General features: G+C 38.4%; 1 protein-coding gene across 7 annotated transcripts in view; it reads right to left on the reverse strand.

The window, feature by feature from the left end:
- DYRK1A (dual specificity tyrosine phosphorylation regulated kinase 1A) overlaps nucleotides 1–15,649 on the reverse strand; it is a 119,031-nt gene that overhangs the window by 19,358 nt on the left and 84,024 nt on the right. For 5 of the 7 annotated variants that reach the window (XM_067545257.1, XM_067545252.1, XM_067545254.1 and 2 more), the window contains 3 exons: nucleotides 4,008–4,127; nucleotides 1,608–1,796; nucleotides 627–774 (listed from right to left, as the gene is read on the reverse strand). In XM_067545257.1, the coding sequence (XP_067401358.1) occupies nucleotides 627–774; nucleotides 1,608–1,796; nucleotides 4,008–4,127 (457 nt within the window). The remainder of the gene's footprint in view (nucleotides 1–626; nucleotides 775–1,607; nucleotides 1,797–4,007; nucleotides 4,128–15,649) is intronic. The other 2 variants (XM_067545251.1, XM_067545256.1) reach the window with 2 other exon arrangements.

Genomic DNA, 15,649 nt, shown 5'->3' on the forward strand with positions numbered 1-15,649 from the left:
AGAGTTCCAACTATCCCAAGTAAACAGAGAGGATAAGAGAGATTACCTTCTGCCTTGTTTTCTTAGAAGGCCAAGTTTAAGAGCCATACAATGTCCGGATCCAGCTAGGGAGTGAACAGGAACTGCTGCCCCTTTGTTTTTATGAGAAGTGGGCAAATGCCAGCAATATGATCTTCTCTGGTATCATAATTATATTGGGCTTTTTTTTCCTGGAATTTATATTCCCCTGTATAATTCAAAATTGCTTTGCCAGTAGATTTTCCATATTAAGAAGAGACTGTAACCAGAGTCCATAAGGAACTGAAGACTGTTCCCTTCTCAGGAGCAAAACAGACTCTGTCCTGTCTGATTGCCATATATAGCAGTAGAACTCATGGTTAAAAACACTAGAGAGTTAATGTCATAAAGTATTGTATAATTTCTTCTGGATCAGGCTAAACATGCACAGGTCAGCTGGCCTCTTTATGTGAGATAATTTGTTGTAAAATAACTATCATCGTAAAAATCAAACAAATATACAATTCCTCAACATTATAAGCACTGTAAAAATTAGTAGCAGGATCTTAGGCTCTCCAGCCAGTTCTCAAATATTTACAAGTGAATAAAAATAAGAATTATCCTAATACCTATATAGTATTTCATTTCAGTGTCATGTTTGTTCATAAGCTCCAAAAGCCGCACTTCAATCTGGGCTTGATTTAGGAAAGCCTTCTTGTTCTTTATAATTTTTATAGCAACCCACTCCTGTTCCACACGATCATAAGCCTTTACAACCTGAAAGAGAAAAAAGAGACATGCCAAATACAATATTCAAGTAACTACACATCTCATTAATAAATTTATTTATTAAAACAGAGACTTTCAAAACCAAGAAATCTTTTAAATTAATCATATTTAAAAACATACCTCACCATCTAGTTCATTTTTTAAAATTTTTACCAAGTACTGTTGACTACTATTGAAAATATTTTTCTTTAAAATAAGAATTTCCACCCTTTCTAAACCATTTTCTTTTCTTGTTTCTACAGTAAAACCACAGGTGATACTGTGATGTGATATTAATTTTCATGACAACAAATATGTCACAAAAACAGGATTCACACTTCATTGAGAAACTAGACTGAAGTACAAGCATCAAATAAAAAAATCAATACAGAAAATAACGATTACGAGTAAAATCACTTTCTATTAAATATTCAGTATTCAGAAACGCTTCATTCTCAAAATCCCTTGGGGATGATGTGTATTTATTACATACTCTATGCTGTCTGTATGTGCTATCTCCCAAAGCACAAAAAAGTCCATCTGGATTTCAACTTGGAATGCTAAAAATTCTGAATGACAGCAAATGCAAATGTTAAATTAAGGGGTTTGATTATCTTAAAAAACAGTTACTGGACACACATGCTCAAGTAAATTCAAATTTCATGTTTTATACACAAGAGAAATCACAAATGCAGAAATTTTGAATAGACATCTTCTTCCAAGGGTTTAGGAATAACTAAACAAATCTTGACATGAGACAAGGGTATGGCCTAGATATTATTTCATTTAGATGGGTCTTATAACTCAAATAACTTAATGATTTCTCAGCTGACATCCATTACCTGCCCAAAGGATCCTTTGCCTATTAAAGAGTCAATTTCATAACGATCCATCCACTTTTCCCCATTTTTTACAATATAGTCATAGTTGTCATCATCATAGCCATCGTTGTAAACTTTCCGTTCCTTTTTATGACTGGAATCATCTCCTTGGCCCTGTTGATGTCGCCTCTTCTTTTTTGCATAGTAAACCTGATGACGAGGAACATGCTACTTTAAAATTTTAAGTTGGTGGTGTCGCTTTCATCAGTAAAGAGTAGCTTCAGGTACTACACTTGTCTGTGCCCCCCCTGCCAAGTTTTGTGGTTTTACAAACCCACTTGCCTTTTTTAAAAAGTTATTTTCCCTTCCCCTGTTGCTATGTGGAAGGCCCCCACAAAAACCAGGAAAGCTAACTGACTATGCTGGGAAAACAGTGAACCTCTTACATAACACAGTGCTATCAAATTCACAAGTAAAACAGAAAATGTAATATAATAATATTAATATTATATAATATAATAATCTTAAATTATATTTATAAACATAGTTGATACAGTTTCAGGGAAAAGAGCAATCTTTGAATTAATGTGTCCCTATAGCAGTGCACACTTAATTTTTTAATTATATCACAGGATCTGAAATTCAGTTGTTTATACCAAAAGCAAAGATCCCAATATATATTAATATTTAAGAAACATCTGTAAGCACACCACAGCAACATAGTCATAAAATGTAATATTTGAGCCTATTAAAAATAAAGGGTACAAAAGAGAAACACACCATGGTTAAGTTGCTCGTGCACGCATGCAAGTTAACCTAACATCTCTTTTTATGTTTTATAAGGTAAGACAAAGATTAAAGTGTAACCAGCAGAAAGTAAAATTAAATACACATACATTAGGATAAGTTGTGTAACAAAAGATTCTATTGTTGCCTACCATTGCAGAATATACTCAATATAATAATGATAAATAAATACAGACATTCTTGGCACTTACGTAACATTTTTATTTTTCGAAGTGTTTTGCAAAACAGTAGGGTAGCTTCTGCTCGCTTTTAACAGATAGAAAAAGTGAGGCAAAAGGATTAAACATCTTGCCAAGGCCACCCAGTGGACTCAGTGGCATAGCGGTTCTGGGCTCCCAGGCTCAAGCATAGGCCACTAGATAACATCAGCTTTTAAGCTGCTGGGGCCTTGACTAGAGATAAACTGCCAGACTACATTCCATAAGCACCCAAGACTAATAGAAAAACCAAAGTGCAATCATGGATGGCTGCAGTAGTCATTTCTTTTATTCTACAATCACGACAGGCATCTAGGAGGACATCACCTCCTCCTTGCACTATAACCTTGCCTTCTTTTGCATTTTGGATAAATAATTAAGATAATCAGATCAATTAAGGAGTATAGAAGCACAAATGTTCTAAAAGATAAAGCAATCACAGCTGTCAAGATAAAAGATAAAACAATCAAAGATAACATGAAAGGCAAAGAGAGGGTTTAGGTTTTCCTTATGATATATATATAAGAACTTCCAAGTTTATTTATATATACAGTAGCAATTCAACTGTTGTCTAGCCTTCTTTTCCAGAAGCCGAATGACTGGAGGCCCAGTAGGATTATGACTTCATAGGTATGAAGTAGTGAAACACAAACAATTGAGAGGGAATCTGATTTGTACTGAGTGTTTAAAACTCTTGTGGGTTATTGATAAAGCCTATGGAACATAAATACCCTAGAAACAGTTGGAAGAAAAATGCTCAACAAAGACCTACATTTTCAAAAGTGACTGTTGATTTCGGGAGCTGTGATTTGGGTGCTCCACTTGAGACTACTGAAAGGGACCTGATTTTCAGAAGGCAGATGTTCAGCAGGTCTGAAAATCAGGCTCTTTAAAGTTGTCTCAAACTAGGCAACCAAAAACTTAGGAGCCCAAAATAGTCACTTTTGAAATTTAGGCATAAATATTCAACACCCACCAAACCTCTTTAAATTAAAGGCGGAGAAAGTTTCCACTTCAGGTCTTTCAAGCAGACTTCCAACCAAAAAAGGGAAGACAAAACATTACTGATATCTATAGCAGGATAGAGGGGGAAAAAACCCAGATTTTAAACACATCTTTCAGGCTGACATAATAAAGAAGAAAAAATGGCACAAACCCTCTTGCACTTTGCATGTTACCTTTAGTGTCGATAAAAGTACATGGACTTGTTTAATTTAGAATTCATCAAGTTAATTCATAAATTAAGTAAGAATGCCTATATAATAGGTCAGTAAAAGAAAGGTATCTAGATTCATTACATGTTATAGAAAATCTACTTGGAATGTTTTAATCAATATTTTTGATAACACTACATATTGTAATTATTAGCAAGATATATTAAATAAAAATATAACTGGGTGAACTATCCTATCTTTACCTCATTAATATGTTTGTATGTTTTGATCAAATCAACGGAGAGTTTCCTCAGGGGAGCAGTAGCTGGATCACGGAAAGATTGGGGCATCCGCCTCTGTAATATGACAATATCAGGCATCACCTTAAACAGACAGAAAAAACTAGCACTTTAACTAAATAATTACTACACTACACTGAGGTATACCCTTCAGAAAAGTAAACTGCCTAAATCTAATCCTATTCACTCTAACTGATAAACAAGAATTAATGAATTTCTAATATTTACAAACCTAAGTATTCAAATAAAAAATTACTACTACTAATAGGTTTAATATTTCCTTAATTTATTGAGCTAGTTCACAATACATCGCCTTATTGCCTTCTCTCTCCCACCTCCCTCTCTGGTCCTCTGACTTATCAGGCACATGCAAAATAACTGTATTTAAAACATAACTGCATTTAAAAATAAACATAAAACCACAATGAATACAACTGTTCAAATAATAAAATGCCACAAATGCTGTCATGGAACAGCAGAGTAAGTACATTCAGAAAAGCTTCATTATGTTCACTGATACTATAGGGCATTGTTTCTCAATTGGGGTTCCGCGGAACCTTGGGGTTCCGCGAGATGAATTTCGGGGTTCCGCGAAAAATTGAAACCACGCCACCGAAAGCTGCTGAAATCACGCTGCCGAAAACAGCTGACAGCGCATGCCGCCGAAAACAGCCGATACCGCGCCGCCAAAAAGGGGAAGATGTCCCAGATTTTTCAGCGGAGGGTATCACGTGACCCCGCGGAAGTTAAAAAGGATTCCGCAGCCAAATTTAATTGAGAAACACTGCTATAGGGGGCTTAGAGAAGCTGGGATACCATTAAAGCTTGATACATTCAAACTAGAAATAAGGTGTACATTTTTAAGGGTGATTATAATTAACCACTGGAACAATTTACCAAAGGTTGTGGGTGGACTCTTCATCACTCATGATTTTTAAAATCAAGATTGAATGTTTTTTTAAAGATATGCTCTAGGAATTATTTTGGGCAAGTTCTATGGCCTGTATTATACAGGAGGTCAGACTAGATGTTCACAATGGTCCTTTCTGGGTTTGGAATCTATGAATCTATATGTTGTGTGAGATCTAGACATAACTGGATCTGTTAAAGACAAATGGAAAGTATTTTTTTATTTTAAATACTGAAAAGGAACACAACTTGTATTTTCCAAAACTGACTAATTTAAAAACATTTAATTTTCTGATAGAACACCTTTAAACCGCAAATAGAAGACTACTGTTTTCTAATCCCTGTTCACAATTAGAAAGTTGTGTTGCTCTAGGGCCCATGCAACATTACCAAAGGTGCTCAGGCACACTTTCCTCTGTGTGCACAATCTAGCCTATACCTTTTTCAGTTTCAGTTTCGCTATAACAGATAAACACCCTTTTGCAGAGCTAAATAGAATAGTTTGCACCATCAATAAAACTGTGAAACTGACTATATACAAAGTGCTGTGAAATGAAAATGAATTGGAATAGAGGAGGAATTATTTCCCCTTCTAATCTCTTTCAGTTATAATAATAATAATTGTAGAAGTAATTTTTAAATCTAGATGGTACAAAGTTTACATATGTAAATATGATTTTTCAGTTGGTAATGTCCTTATAAGAATTTGAGTGAACAGCAGGAATTTAGTAGTGTGGCTTGGCGGCTCTGCCACTATCCACTGATTACTCAACTCATGTCAGGGAAAAATGCAAAGGCTACATTTTGTCCAAGGCAGGTGTAGTGACTAGTCTCTTTACTGCCGTGGAATAGACTTTGTGGAGTTGTTTCCCCAACTATGAAAGAAGTCCACAGCAGACAGCATGCCTACTCTGTAGAATGCAGTGTTGTTATAGCCATGCTGGTCCTAGGATATGAGAAAGACAAGGTGGGTGAAGTAGTATCTTTTATTGGACCAACTTCTATTGGTAATTGAATAGAATAGCTTGTGTCTGTTATGCACAGTGTTCTTCTTTGGATCTGGGAAACGTACACAGACTATCATAGCTAAATACAAGATGGAACAGATTGTTTAGCATAAGTAGTTAACACATATTCCAAGGGACCATTCAAAGTGAAGTGGCCCATTAACACAGTTCCAGTCAGAGAGGGCAAAGGAACTGGGGGGAATAGGAGGCTTGTTAGTGGGTTATAGATTGCTGTAATAAGCCATAAATTCAGTGTCTCATTCAATCCATGATTTTTAGTATCTAGCAAAATTATGAATTTAAGCTCCGTGACTCATCTTTTGAAAGTGTTGTGCAGGTTTCCTTTGAGGATGAGGACTGATAGGTCAAATACAGAGTGACTGCTTTACAAAAAGTGTTCACCCACAGGTAATACTGTGTTTTTGTCTTTTATCATCATCCATTGCAAGTTCATTCAAGAGCACAGTGATTGTCTGGTTTCACCCACATATTTATTGGGGCATTTACTGCACTGGACAAGGTACACCACATGTTGTGATAGGCATGTAGACCCCAGGGATATTTTTCTCTGTAGAATAAATAGCATTGTAGGGGTTCCAAGTTATCATCTCTAATTTCTAGCTCAAATTTGCTCAGTTTACAAATACAAGTTTTTTCTAGCAACAGCCCTGAAAATTCAACCTGAGAAAAATCAAGCTGGTTTCTTTTCTTCTCATGAACCACAGATAATAATTAAGATTCTGCAGGCCAACTTGTGTCCTCCTGAGCTTCTCATTGATAACTCTAACTCCATTATCTCCAAACCATGCTTTCACTTATACCTGTGCAGCCTCACTCAGGGCTTGTCTACACTGTCCCACAGTTCAGACTATAGGGATGTGAATAGCAGTCTGCACCAAAGTGCTGTTGCTGCAACTCCCCTGTGTGGATGCTTCAGGTGCAAGTCAGCAGGTTCCTAGTTTGCGTTAACATAGTCCTCTTCAACCTAGTGAAAGATGATATGGAAAAAGCTGAAGTACTCAATGCTTTTTTTCCCTCTGTCTTCACAGACAAGGTCAGCCCCCAAACTACTGCACTGGGCAGCACAGAATGGGGAGGAGGTGAGCAGCCCTCAGTGCTGAAAGGACAGGTTCAGGACTATTTAGAAAGGCTGGACATGCACAAGTCCATGGGATCGGATGCAGTGCATCTGAGGGTGCTGAAGGAGTTGGCTGATGTGATTGCAGAGCCATTGGCCATTATCTTTGAAAACTTGTGGAGACTGGGGGAGGTCCAAGATGATTGGAAAAAGGCAAACATAGTGCCCAACTTCAAAAAAGGGAAGGAGGAGGATCTGGGGAACTACAGACTGGTCAGCCTCACTTCAATCCCCAGAAAAATCATGGAGCAGGTCCTCAAGGAATCCATTTTGAGGTACTTGGAAGAGAGGAAGGTGATCAGGAACAGTCAACATGGATTCACTAAGAGCAAGTCATGTCTGACCAACCTGATTGCCTTCTATGATGAGATGACTGGCTCTATGGATGTGGAGAAAGCAGTGAACATGATATTCCTTGACTTTAGCAAAGCTTTTGATATGGTCTCCCAAAGTATTCTTATCAGCAAGTTAAAGAAGTATGGGTTGGATGAATGGACAAGGTGGACAGAAAGCTGGCTAGATCATCGGGCTCAATGGGTAGTGATCAACGGCTCTATGTCTAGTTGGCAGCTGGTAACAAGCGGAGTGCCCCAGGGGTCGGTGCGGGGGTCGGTTTTGTTCAACATCTTCATTAATAATCTGGAGGATGGAGTAGATTGCACCCTCAGCAAGTTTACAGATGACACTAAGCTGGGGGGAGTGGTAGATATAGTGGAGTGCAGGGATAGGATGCAGAGTGACCTAGACAAATTAGAGGATTGGGCCAAAAGAAATCTGATGAGGTTCAACAAGGACAAGTGCAGAATCCCGCACTTAGGATGGAAGAATCCCATGCACTGCTACAGACTAGGGACCGATTGGCTAGGCAGCAGTTCAGCAGACAAGGACCTGGGTGTTACCATGGACAAGAAGCTGGATATATGAGTCAATAGTGTGCCCTTATTGCCAAGAAGGCTAATGACGTATTGGGCTGCATTAGTAGGAGCATTGCTAGCAGATGGAGGGAAGTGATTATTCCCCTCTATTCAGCACTGGTGAGGCCTCATTTCGAGTACTGTGTCCAGTTTTGGGCCCTGCACTACAGAAAGGATGTGGACAAATTGGAAAGAGTCCAGCAGAGGGCAACAAAAATAATTAGGGGCTGGAGCACAGGACTTATGAGGTAAGGCTGAGGGAACTAGGCTTGTGTAATCTGCAGAGGAGAAGGATATGGGTGGGATTTGATAGCAGCCTTTAACTACCTGAAAGGAGATTCCAGGAATGATGGAACTAGGCTGTTTTCAGTGGTAGTATATGGCAGAACTAGGAGCAATGGTGTCAAGTTGCAGCGGGGGAGGTCTAGGCTGGATATTAGGGAAAAAAATTTCACTAATAGGGTTGTGAAGCACTGGAATAGGTTACCTATGGAGGTGGTGGAATCTCCATCCTTAAAAACCTCTAAGGCCCAGCTTGACAAAGCCCTGGCTGGGATGATTTAGTTGGGATTGGTCCTGCTTTGAGCAGTGGGTTGGAGTAGATGACTTCCTGAGGTCCCTTCCAACCCTAATCGTTTATGATTCAAACAGGACTACATTAATGAGAACAAAGAACCTTTTAATTTGTGAATGCAGTATCCACACGGGGAAATTACAGCACAGCACTTCCGTGTGCGCTACTATGCGCACTCCTACAGTCTCAACTGCAGGGCTGTAAGACTAATACAGCAACTCAGTTATTACTAAGGGCATTATATGACTCGTATTAACTTTTTAAAAAGGACATATTTTCCTTTCTGCCTTCCAAAAAATAGGGTGGAGGATTGGGAAGGAAAAAAGGTAGGAATCTTTTTCCTCAATAAACTGCATTTTATAAAAGCTTAACTATATTCTTAATCTCCCATGATAACCACCTCTTCCTCTGACGAGGGCAAGAGAGGAATGATGGCATAGGGAGGGGACAATACCCATTTTGTATAGTGGTACCATACAGTGATATGTACTATATTGTTGGGTAATCCTGCCTTTCCTTTGGCTTTGAGGCAGCTCTACTGTTACAAAAAACCTTTAAAAAATCCTGCTTTGTAGGTTCCAGTCTCTACCTGCTGGCCAGATAGCTAACTGCAACCTCAGGAGATATTTCCAAAGATGAATGTTGGAAAACATAACCAAAAATATTTATCAATTCCAAAATAAATGACAGTCAAGTTATTTTATAGCAATTATACTGTCAGTAAACAACAAAATGTTATCTTCCTAACAGACTCATAGAGCAAGACATGCCAGCAACTGGTACCACTAAGAGAAATTAAAATTACAAATAAGAAAATCAATTTTCAATTTCATATGACCCATTTGTTGGTATGTAAATGACTGTTAAGAGGCACCAATCCGAACAGGAAAGTACCAAATAATGAAAACAAAATAGGCAACAATACTAATAGTTCCAACTACATACATTAAACTGATCTATTTTCATTTTTTTAAATTGGTCCAGAGCAGCTTGACAGACCACGTGGTCTAATTCTGCATCAGCTGACAACAATATTAATTTTGTAGTTTTTGGTAAAAGAAGGAATAGATAAGCAAGTGACTGCCATACAAATCTCTTTTCTCACTCACTCACTCACTCACTCACTCACTCACACTAAAATGGATGTTCTAATCCATCAAGAGATATTTGGATACTTAAAAAACCATTTAAATGAGAATACAAGGAGTAGCAGAGATTCCGCCTACATCTAGGATGACTTTGATTTTACAAACAAAGGGAGCACAACGAAAGGAATTTATATTTTATGCCACTGTATCTGACCAATAATTCCAGGGTTTTTATTTATTTTATAGATACATAATGTATAAGGCTTAAAGGAACCATTAGATCATCTAGTCTGACTTCCTATGTATCACAGGCCATTACATTTCACTCAGTTACTCCTGCATTGAGCCCAATAACATATCTTACTAAAGCATAACTTCCAGAAAGGCATCCAGTCTTGATCTGAAGACATCAAGAGATGGAGAATCCACCACAACTTCACTTGGTAGTTTGTGCCAATGGTTAATCACCTTGTTGAAAATTTGTGCCTTAATTTCTAATTTGAATCTGTTGGGCATTAACTTCCCACCAATGATTCTTGTTATGCCTTTCTCCAATAAATCAAAGAGTCCTTTAGTAAACAGTATATCAGTTTATCAACCATTTGTTCTTTAGTGGCACACTAACCTCTGAAATCCATTAATGCATTATCAGAACTTTTTCTATTTTCCACAACAATGCTTTGTGAAAGGAAGTAGAGTCACCTTCAGGATGGATACCAAGGAGAACCATCCTTGGATACAGTTAAGAATTTTCATTCTGTTCCAAGAGTTAATTTACTTTTTATTATACAATTTGTGTAGGGTGGCTGGGTGGGTTTTGGTAGTTTTTACACAATTCCATAGTACATGCATGTAGGTGTTTTTCAGGATTATATTTCCATCACTTATCCATTTTTTATATATTTTTGTTTCAGAGTTTGTTTTATTTTTTGGAGTCCAATAATCATAAACCAAGAAAGGTGTACTTTAATGTACAAGAATTTCTCTTCCTACCAAATCTGACTGCTTTTAATCCCCATTTGTGACACATTCACCTATTATTAGAGACAGTAAAGCACATCAGACTACAGCCATTCTAGAGACCTATGCAGGTAGAATTTTAAAGAGACTATAAGAGTGTAAAATTAATTTTCCAAGGGATGTCTGAGACAGAAAAAAGGAAGTGAGAAACATGCTCAGGTTTAGATGAAATGAAGATGTCAGGACAATTATGTACGGGAAAGGCTAAGCGCAGGACTTTGATGAAAAAGTGCCCCTAGATCATTTGGCATTCTGTTTGAGGCAACGGCTTTAAGGACCACCACTTTAATTGTGAGGAAGAAGGCAAATACTTCATCCAACAATTTGAACAGAGGTTTAATTATAGACTGTTGGTCACTCTAAATGTCAATGACCCACCAGAGGTGGTCTCTGCTTCAAAAAAACTAGAAATATAAAGGGGGAAAATGAAGTTTGAAACAAAATAGATTCCTAAAACTCAAACCTGGACTTTGAATCTCAACACCCTGGTGAACCCCAACAGTAGGAATTTTATCATCTTATCAAAGACTGCATAGGATTCATATATCTATTTCCACACCTTGCAAGCCAAACTCCTTGTTTTTAATTTACTAAGTTCTTAGGGTACACACCTTTCTGGAAAAAAAAATGCAGGCAATATGAGTACCCATGAAGAAGAAAATAGCACCAGCAGATCATACAACACAAAATAAATGCCTGTTTGATCTATTCTGGAAAGGTCTGGGACAGTGAAAATTCCTGATATTTTAGCTGGAATCACTGGAGGTGCCTTGGTTTAGGATTATCCTGCTGAACTCAGAGGAATCTTGGTGAGATTTTTAAATGGTTTCCCAAAAAGTATGGCACCAAAGAAAAATGTTTGTATTAAACTTCCTCCAGATGTGGAGTGTGTGATCAGAGCTCTGAGATAAATACTTCCCCCACGCTTGATCACTGCATAACGGTGTCTAAATTATAAGCCTTGAATTGCTATTAGTAGTATCAAAAATATCATATACGAAAACCAGAGTCAACTTGTTGGATCTAAGTTGTTTCTTCTTCTTGCTGGTTTGCTGGATCCCAACAGTAAGTCATACAAGCTTCAGCAACCATAGAGGGCTTGCGACAACTGACAACAGATATAAAGGCCCTTTTAGAGAAACTTGTATTTTCTTGTTCACCAAATAATTGAGTGCTCCCTTTGGTATCCACCAACATCAGGATCTTTGTGGAAAACATTTCAGTCCTAAATGCTAGAAATGAAGAGACTGGGGGAAAATGAGGAGGTTTGAAAATTGAAAAAAAGATTGCCCTAACTTGTCCCACTGTGGTTTGGTAGAGTCTGAGGAAATAATAATAAAGCATTTGTGCTTGGAGAGTTGCTATTCAAAATCCAACAGAAAATTTTACTGAAATTAGGAAGAATTTGGCTTGTTCAAGATATGGAAGGTTTAGGAATTTTGAAGAAATTCTCTTATCAGAGAAAAAGCACCTGCATTCACCAGCCAAGGCACTGAATTTGAAGCAAGTGGTGCAATGCACGGTCTGGCCAGCAGATGGAGGTTGGAGCCTGTAAAACTAAGAATTTTGTCCAATAATCCAGGCATGGCAAACAAACTGCTAGAGAAAGACCCTTCTCACACTGTTTACAAATACAGACTTGAAATGACAGAGCAAAAAAACTTTCTTGGGGGTAAAGGATTGCAAGAGTGAGTATCACAGAACATCTGGTTGAACCAAGAAATCATATCCAAGAAGATTCTCCCTTGGGTTGCACGTGACCCTGAGGCTGCTATGGATGGTAGCACCAAAACGAAGAACTGAATATCTTTGATCTGCCACTAAAAAACATTAGTGTGTAGCAGGCATGGGAAACTGGTATATAGTATCTAGTTACTGGTGGTCATGTGTGAGGAGAAAACCCATTGGAGGGGCAGAATACCCATTTCCCAGGTAATTATGCTCCCTAAATCTGATGAACTACACACACCTCTGTCTTCCTACTGATCTTGACGGCTATCAGATCCATACACGGGGTTCCTTATGTTTGGCATATTGCAGTGAGCATCTTACAACCGATTTCTCACCTCTCATAGACATACCTGTTGCCTGCATGGCCATCCTACTGAGTCATTTTGATCCCCTGCTATGTGAGAGTGACATCTTTCAAATGCTTTTTCTAGCCAAGTCAGAAGCATGAGCAGCTTCTTGACCATGTCCTTGCTATTCATACCTCCTTGACAATTTGTGCCCAGGGTAACAATGTATGTGCCCAGGGTAACAATATTTGACTGTATCCAAATGGGCTCATTCAGTTTGTGATTATTATTATTATTTGCATTACTGCAGCAAGGTTACCTCGGAGGCTCAGTCATAGCCAGGATCCTGTTGCGATAGGTACTGTCCAAACAAAATAAAAGACAAACCCTGCCACAAGGAGCTTATAAAAGTGTAAGACAAGACAACAGATGTGGGAGTACAAGGAAACAAAGACATTTTGGTCAGCATGACGGGTAGTGGTATCAGCACACCAGTAGACTACCCCCTGTCAAGTTTTTTATAGACAACGTGGATAGAATTTGATAAAGGTATTGAAAGAGAATAATGAGTTAGTTTTTAGAATGCTTATTGGGAGCTCCTCACAAGCATGAAGGGCAGCATGGGAGAAAGTACAAAGGTGCTTGTTTGAAAATTTGACAAGTGGGCAATACAGACTGGCATCATGTGCCAATTGGAGGTAGGAGCTGACATCTCAACAGAAAATGAGAAATAAGTAGAATGGGAATATGCTGTGAAGACAAGAAGCTTACATTTTATATGAATCTGAAGAGGGATCCAACGGAGGGATGCAAACAAGGAAAACATGGTCAAAGCAAAGGAATAGAAAAATGATCTTTGAAGCAGCATTCTGAATGAGTATCACCAAGACAAGATTGCTACTGTCAAGGCTAGAGAAAAGAATGTTGCAGTGATCAAGATGTGAGAAGATGGAAGCCTGGATGAGAATTTAAACTGCAGCTGGACAGGAAAAGCCATATCTTAGAGATGGTATGCAAGAGAATCTGCAAGACTTATCCTCAAAGTGAGGACCTAAAAGGTCCAAGTGAAAGAGAACACCCAAGTTGTTATGGGCCTGAGTAACCGGCAGGATGGTGGTGTTTTCCGCAGTGATCGAGAAAGGAGGAAATGGAGAAGGCTTGGAAAGAAAAATTACAAAGCACTATTTTAGCCAAGTTGAGCTTGAGATGATGTCTAGACATCCACAAGGAAATGTCAGAGAAAGAAATTTTAGTCTGGACAGAAGACGACGGGTCTGTAGTAGAGAGACTAGAGTAGACATGTAAGCTATCAGCTCAGAGATGGTAGTTGAATTTGTGTTTTAGGATGAGATTACTTAAGAGATAAGATATAGACGGAGAAGACAAGGGGACCAAGGACAGAGCCCTGTGGAACCCACTCAGAAAACTAGAGGGTGATAAGGAGGTTCATCATAAGGACATCCTGAAGGAGAGAATAGAGACATAGGAGAACCAGAAGAGGACAGAGTCACAAGAAGACAAGGGAGGAGAAGATTTCAAGAAGAGCACAGTCAGCTGTGTCAAAGGTGGCTGACAGGTCAAAGAGGATGAGGATGGAGTACTGGTTCTGAGCTTTGGCTAGAAAGAAGTCATTAGAGACTTTGATGAGAGCCATTTCAATGGAGTGCAAGGGGCGGAAGCCAGACTGGACAAGAAGAGAGGAACTCCAGACTACGATCGTAGAAATTATGTTAACAGAAGAGGAGTCTTAACAGCCTTAATTTTGAGATGGCTGATTTACGATCTCTTCTCCCTTGTGGACCATTTCTCCTGAGTCATTGTCTGTCTTAGTTTGCTTCCCCATTCCAACAAGCTTGTATCCATAAGCAATTACCAGGGGCAACCCAGGGAGGAACCCTTCTGATTTGTGCTGTCCAGCCACCACCTTAGAGCCATTCTGAATGCAGAGAGCAGTTGATATATTCTGGAGTTCTTTGATTCTGCTTCTCAGTTTGAGAGCAGAAAACATGGTAACACTCTTATGTGGAAGTAGGTCCAGGGAACAATCACCAAGCATATTGCCATAGATTCCAGCATATAGATATCCCATAGATAATCCCAGGAGAACAGTATCTACATCTGCAGCAGGGCTGGCAATTGGTATTGCTGCTTCAGGCACCTGCCCTGAATTAAGGCTTTGTCTGCTTTAGTGTTAAACTAGTCTCACAGACAGATCAGCTGTTGACATCGTGAAGATGATCCTGCCTTTGCTCTACATATTTGAGCCTGTTTTGGCTCTCACAAAATTCATCCCACTTACAGTAAATACCTAGGTCCTATTTTGGAAAAGCTTGATATTAACAAAAGTGCCCCAAATATTGTGTAAAATATTCACTGACGTGATGCCAAACTGGGATGCATAGATAGGCATCTAGAAGATCCAGGGAACAGACAAATTGCTGAATTGACTGATTGAATCCCTAACTTCAGATATGAACTTTCTTGAGTCATGTAAAGAGGAATTTATTTTCTTGGATTCACAGATTGAGGCCAGATGGAACAATTCTGATAATCCAGGTTAACTTCCTCTGTAACACAGGCCTTAGAACTTCCCTGAAATTAATTTCTGTTTGAACTAAAACATAATTTTTAGAAAAACATCTAATCTTGACTTTAAAATTTCCAGTGACAGAGAATCCACCACATCCTTTGGTAAAATTGTTCCAATGGTTAATTACGATCACTGTTAAATGCTTGTGCTTTATTTTAGTCTGAATTTGTCTAGCATCAGCTTCCAGTCATTTTTATTTGTAATACTTTTATCTGCTAGACTGAAGAGCTCTTTGGCATCAAATTTTTGTTTTCTATGTAGGTAGTTATGAATTGTGATCAAATCACCTCAACTTTCTCTTCGTTCAGATAGCCTCAAATAGGAAAATCTGTTTATTATTATAATGGA

The sequence above is a fragment of the Emydura macquarii genome, unplaced genomic scaffold (assembly GCF_026122565.2).
Source record: "Emydura macquarii macquarii isolate MOO-44397 ecotype Brisbane River unplaced genomic scaffold, CSIRO-AGI_Emac_v2 contig_1043, whole genome shotgun sequence".
In the NCBI taxonomy this organism is placed as follows: Eukaryota; Metazoa; Chordata; order Testudines; family Chelidae; genus Emydura; species Emydura macquarii.